This window comes from Bombyx mori, chromosome 18, assembly GCF_030269925.1.
Source record: "Bombyx mori chromosome 18, ASM3026992v2".
NCBI lineage: Eukaryota > Metazoa > Arthropoda > Insecta > Lepidoptera > Bombycidae > Bombyx > Bombyx mori.
The window spans coordinates 6,652,945-6,659,724 of record NC_085124.1 but is presented as its reverse complement, the minus strand read 5'-3'; the positions used below and the strand labels follow the sequence as shown (position 1 = coordinate 6,659,724).

The 6,780-nt window shown below is 33.5% G+C and overlaps 1 protein-coding gene across 3 annotated transcripts; it reads right to left on the bottom strand.

Annotated features, from left to right (window-relative positions):
- Positions 1-1,417: 1,417 nt before the first annotated feature.
- On the bottom strand, positions 1,418-6,447 carry LOC101745966 (uncharacterized). Of its 3 annotated transcripts, XM_012692190.4 has the most exons (6): positions 6,078-6,216; positions 5,340-5,596; positions 4,427-4,557; positions 3,235-3,500; positions 2,697-2,828; positions 1,418-2,144 (listed from the first exon to the last, which is right to left on the bottom strand). In XM_012692190.4, the coding sequence occupies exons 3-6, from the start codon at positions 4,542-4,544 to the stop codon at positions 1,725-1,727; spliced, it is 936 nt and encodes a 311-aa protein (XP_012547644.1). In that variant the 5' UTR covers positions 4,545-4,557; positions 5,340-5,596; positions 6,078-6,216; the 3' UTR covers positions 1,418-1,724. The 3 variants fall into 3 exon arrangements, with proteins under 3 accessions (XP_012547644.1, XP_062529641.1, XP_012547646.1); XM_062673657.1 differs by lacking the exon at positions 5,340-5,596 and having other exon boundaries at positions 6,078-6,447; XM_012692192.4 differs by lacking the exons at positions 4,427-4,557; positions 5,340-5,596; positions 6,078-6,216 and adding an exon at positions 3,902-4,043.
- Between the last annotated feature and the right edge of the window lie 333 nt (positions 6,448-6,780).

Genomic DNA, 6,780 nt, shown 5'->3' with positions numbered 1-6,780 from the left:
ATTGCGGTTAATTGGGATGAAATGAGAAATTTGCTAGGGTTGGCACTACTTTTATTTTTATATATAGTTTTAATTAATTTATTTATTTAGTTGCACCAACAAAGTGATCATCAATAAAAAAAATTTAAAAACTGACAAAAGTACATGGCAGACATCACCTCAATTATAGGTGCAATCGACAGTGCTGATATTTCTATCTGGGTTAAGAGATTAGGTGTGTCGGTTATTCCATGGATTAATCAGATGAATACCCCCACTCTGAACAAATATTTAATATTTTATTATGTATTACTTAGACATTTTTGTCCACCTTGAGATTTCATTGATCTTGTTACATGTCTCTGCAAAATCGACTTACTTATATTAAATTGCTTATCTATTTCAACTAAAGACTTATTCCCAATTTCGCTTCGAATAAACCAGATTTTTAACAACAAATTTAAAAAAATATTGTTATAACTACATAGACAACCCTACAAACCTGTACCTATTTATACTTAGGTCGTTTCCATTTCACGTATTCTCATCCCAATTGACCCCTTTTTCGTTGTTATTTGTACCTAAGCCGTCCCTAATATCCCCAAAAACAACAGATTTTTACATGTATTTTTATTTAATCAAATACATTAAAACCAATAACAACTGAGACTTACCTTTAATATATATGCTGGTTCAAACACTAAATAACGTTTATAAATCATAGTCGTCTTCTATTATTATCAAATAAATAAAAGAGAGCAAAGTTTCTAGCACTAAAATAATTACCACCACAGGAAGTTAATTTGAAACGCGATTTTTTATAAGTTAGCAGCTATTATCATGCATATTCAGAGTTGTTTTGTGAACTTTCAACATTCTACTATTAAACTACAAAAAATGGAAGATTTTGCAACGAATATAAAACTTATATTGAGCGTCGAAAGATTTTCCCGGTTTTTTCCCGATTCGCCTCTCAATCCCTAAACGCCCCATTTTACCGGTATTTCATTTCATTAGGGCGTTGTGTTACACTGGGACGTCGAGTTTTCTTTTATTTTTTATTTATTGCTTAGATGGGTGGACGAGCTCACAGCCCACCCGGTGTTAAGTGGTTACTGGAGCCCATAGACATATTAAGCGTAATAAGGACTATCTATGGATAACATAGATTATACACTTAATATATATGGATAATACACTTAATGCTAGTGTGTTACTGGTTATGTTACTGCGGAACTTAGTTTGATTGTTGATGAACAACATGTCATGATTGATGCCGTAGCTTCAAAGACGGTGATTTCTATGTTTATGACCGTTCGCATGAAGGAACGCCTAAAATTGACATCAAAGAATGGACGATTTCGTGGATAGTCTCAGAAAATGAACACTTCTACCATCAAGGTATATTCTGCCAGAAACAGGAAAAATAAGATATAAATTGAATGATTCATCACTTTATTTCTTTAAATAAAGTTGCATTTTCATTAGATATCATTGAGAACTTAGTTGTGGATCGTGAACTATATTTAAAAATATAGAAGTTTATTAAAAGCCACATTTAGCTAGTTTTACATTTTATAGATATATAGATCCAAGTGGAAATCGTTTGTATGAGTCACATCCCTCACTAGTGTTTATTCATTTTTTGATGGCCTTTATTACACTACATAGCTCTTGGTGTTATGTAATTATATTTTGAAATTTAGTTATAACAAAACATGTATAAAATTATGTAAAACAATATCTTAATTAACAGTATATAAAAAGATTTCAGTGTAGTCTTCCACATTAAAAAACAGTTCATTTTCTATGTTGTTACATTTACTAATAGTTAACCAGTCTTTAAATTCTTCGATTATGTTCAGAGCGAGTAATATACTTGCTATACTTCGATTTAGTAGGACAAAGCAACCTTTTTGTAAATTTGCTTTTAAGAAGTACCAAATTTCTTTGTGTTTTTCATTATCAACGAAGAAATCAACTGCGTTAAATATGACTATATCAGCAGTAGTTATAATATCTTTCTTGTCTAAAACATCAGAATGAATGACTTTTATGCGATTTCTGTTCATAGAGAACTGATCAATAATTTCCTCTTGAACATCACAACATTCTTTGTTCATTTCAATTCCCATAATAGTAGATACATTAGATAAATAGTAAGCCTGTAAACAGAATATTTGGTTATTCAGATTGTTTTGCAATATGAAATGACACAGTAACACAAGATCGACACAACATAAGAATCAAGTGGAGAAATTATTATAAGCAGAAGGAAACTATAATTTTTTTGCAACCCTGAGAAATGGTATATAGGTTATAAGGAAGATTCATTAGTATGAGACTAATATTGATTTTGATGTTATCTTGAAATTGCAAAAATGGGCTAAATGTTCTACAGCTGACCATGACCCTGAAACATGAGGTTGGAGTTGCAATTGAATTAACTGAAGTGTCAGACTGCAGTAACACCAGAACTCGAGTCTGCTTCACAGGAGAACTCCACTTGACTACGACTTATAATACAACCAACCACACAAAATTTCTCAAATTTATAAACTTTATGGTCTTACATTTTATTACATAATTTTATTCTATGATTGTCATTTATGAACTGTTTGGTACATATTTTATTAAACATTTTTTATTAAGACCAAATCAAGTTTTTGAAAACACTATTCAGCAGTGATAAAACAGAAATATCAAAGTGCACTAACTCCATATAAAACACTTCCTAATCTTGATCCAATATCTATGAAAGTTTTGCCTTCTAAATCCTTAGGTAATACTACTTTGAAGATAAACATCATGACACTTTTAGACATTGAATGTGACACATAAATTAGTTCCTGAAAAAAAAATTGTACATTAAAAACAATATAAGTGAAGGGTTGCTTAGCACTTAACAACAGTTGATCTCATTTTTCCATTTACACCTATATGAAAGGAATGATAAAATGAATCATGAAATATTTATATAATATAAAGAACTCTACACTATCTATCTTAGAAAACTAATACTCTAGAATTTCTTTTTTTATTGAATTTGGGTGTTTTAAGATCACTGCCCATGTGTTCTTAAGTGATAATAGACAATGTGAAAGCCATCACTTGCCCTGAAATATGACGTCTCAGTCACAATTATAGTATAATGGCTGTACCATCATTCAAAACAAAATTACACTCAACTTCATCTTCTTAAATGGCTCCAATACATGTGGTAGTGAAACAATGAGACCAATTTAATGAACTTACTTTAATATTACGTGAGTTGCAATCTACACAATAATGCAATTGTATTTTTTTCTTTTGAGTCATATCTTCAAATTCATCCTTATCATATAAAAACTCATCAACATGTATAGTGTTGGAATCTGTGCAATCTGCAAGATCACCAACTGTGGGGGGGCTTATTTTTTCAGAAGGCATCACAGCTTCAAAAGGTACTTTTTTCTTTATGGCATCCCCAATGTTTCTTAAAATATCTTCTGATTTCATCAAAGATCTTTTCTCCTCTAAATCTAAAAATGTACATTTACAACATTTGTTTGGGCTTATCAAACTTTAAAAAAGTTTAGTATTATAAAAAAATAATTAAAAAATAAAAATGGTGCTCTTAGTTTTAATGACAAATGCATGGGTACAGTAATAGTCCAGACTTACACAATAAGTGGGACCAAGCTATAACCTTAAGTCAGGTTTGCTTAGATGTAAATACTTATAATACAATATATTGAATCTGGACCAGTCTAAGGAAAACAATAATTCAGTTAGATAGTAAAACAATACTTTTTATAAATAAAACAACATAAACATAACTTTTCATCTCAAACATCTCATACATTTTAACAATATCACCTGTAAAGTTTTTCTACTTTTCACCCAAAATTTCCTCATTCATTGTCAGTAACTTTTTTGTTACCTGTGCTGTAGTAGAAACAATCAATTCATTGTAGTTGGTTCTTTTTTAAACTTGTGACCCCTTTTCAATTGAACTGAGGCTTTTTGTTAAGTTTGCAATAGTAACAAGTCAGATAATCTTTATCTTCTTCATATTCAAGATTACTTTGTTTGTCAATCCATCAATTCTTGAATGTCATCACTATCGACCTCAATATTGAATTGTTTGGCAATATCGACTAATTCTTCAATAATGCTCTCAATTTGTCCAGAATCTGAGATCGTCGTACGATATATTCGGACCCGTCATAAACGGAACACTATCAAAACGGAGTGAGAAAGCTAATACTGATCAAAAACAAATACCGCGTACTATATCCGAATTGATGGCGTAAGTCGGGCTATTACTTAATATCTCATTTTAATAAAAGTATTATTTAGCTATTATTAGTGACTAATTATCCCCATATTCCGCAGGACGGTATATTAACTGTCGATATATTCATCCATTTCCGAAAGTTGTAAAAACTTTTGTAACTCTTTATACCTTTTTTATATGCTCGACTATTGATCCACTGTTCTATATTTATTAATTCATCATCATCAAGTTCAAGGAACATTTCCAGCAGGTTGTATTTAATGTTTCCTATGTTAATGTCTGACATCGTTTAATATAACCTACAAATAAGATAAAATGACAAACTTCAAAAACATTTTAATTTATTAGCTATTTTGTGACCTGGTAACTAAGACCTTTAAGTCATGTCTTATTTTAATTTATATTATTTTTCGAGACATTAATCAACTGAGCATTTCTCAAAATTGTTGACCGTAATTTTAAAAATCATCTTAAAATATAATATGAATATTTAGGACATATTATGTTAAATACAGCAAGCTAAATCTAGGCCATGCGTAAAATGTGCGCGAAGGACACTGCACCCAGCCCGGACGGCGTCCATGGCCGAGTTTGACTCTTGACGGGGACCGACTCTTGAGGCTTTACAACTCCTGCCTCGAGTCGGGATGGTTTCCTTCCTCGTGGAGGACGAGCAGACTCGTGCTGTTGAGAAAGGAGGGGTGCCCGGCGGATCCCGCCCAGGGCACCGTCCCATCGTATTGCTGGATGAGGTGGGCAAGCTGCTAGAACGCATTTTGGCGGCCTGCATCATCCTGCATCTGGTCAGGGTGGGACCCGACCTGTCGGCGGAGCAGTATAGCTTCCGAGAGGGCCGCTCAATGGTAGACGCGATCCTGCGCGTGCGGGCCCTCTCGGAGGAGGCCGTGTCCGGGGGTAGGGTGGCTTTGGCGGTGTCGTTCGATATCGCCAATGTGTTTAACACCCTGCCCTGGTCCGTGATAGGGGGGGGGGGGCTGGAACGACACGGAGTGCCCACCTACCTTCACCAGCTGGGTGGTTCTAGCCCAGCGGGATATTCTGTAGGATAACTAACTCTAACCGGCGTCAGCCTGCCGACTGAGAGGGCTGGTAGTCGTGGCGCCGACGACCGCCGGTCCGACGTCCCGAGGGGGAGGGGGATGGGAGAGATGTGCTCCGCACTAAACGCTTCACTTTCCCCCCTTTGCCTTTTCATGAGTTCTGTCTCATACAAGATTTGGATGTTGGTTGTTGAGCGACAAGAGGTTTTAGTCAGTTCAACACTGACATACCCCGCCCGCCAACCCCAGTGAAGGGCGGAAGTGCGGCGATTTCCTCCTGAAGAAAGACGCAGACTGTATTATAAATTTATGTTTTTCTATTAGATCATAGATTAAACAACATCTTGAAAAGTTAAAATTGCGAAAAATATAATAAATTAAATTGTTTTAGCAGTACGGAGTATTTTTTGTTACCATTTGAATACTTTCCAATCAAAATGTTTAGTTTTCCTATAAGATAGAAAAAGAAGGATGCTATATTTACTATTTTATTTATCATGAAGTTCTTTTAAATGACTGATTATAGCGTTTCAATTTAAAGAAAAAGAAATATTTATCATAATTATCAGCATAACTTTGGGACAGTAACAAAACAAGAAGCTTGGGTAACAAAATTGGAAATGTAAGGCTTAGCATACACATACTTGATAATATCAAAAAATGAAAATAAAATAAGTAAAAATCAAAACAAAAATTAAAAATTTATTGCGAATATTATGCCAAAAACAAAACATTCATTAAGGAAACAAAACTTATACCTTCTAATGAATCAGTTGGGTCTTCATTATATACTAGTATGGCAACTTTGTCAGATGTGTACTTAGGTTTAAAAACTCCTTTTTTGTTACTTCTCGTTCCGGTTATACGTTACCACGCAAAAGTAATAAAAACAGAAGTAACGAAAGGACGGGTAAGAATTTCAATAAAATACTAATTTTTTTAAACTCAATAGTTAAAACGGTATTTTATATCAAATTGTAGTCCATAAAATTAACTATTCATTAATTTTAATAGAATATTAAGTATCTTGAACTTATCTTCACACAGGGTAACAAAATCCACACTCGCCACAATCGCCACAATGCAGAGGACAACGTTATGTCGCGGCTGTTGTCGCCACCGATTACCGATATGACATCATAACAAAATGGCGATGTGAAATGTCATCAATAGTGCTGCCAAAAGAAAAAAACACTAACTAAATTACCTAGTTTAAAAAATCTTTCGACATGCAAATCGGTAGCAAAATCGGAATTCCATTTTATAATTTTATTAGGGACAATATTATTTTCCGAAAACTGATTAACTTACGACGTATTTCACCATAATATACTAAATAAAACATGTATTCAAATATTCCAAGTAGTGGTTTAAGACTAACATATATTCAGTTTCTTAGAATGTAATGAAATAAATGAGTTCAAAATCATTGCGGTCTCAATGGGACAACCTATTTTCCAT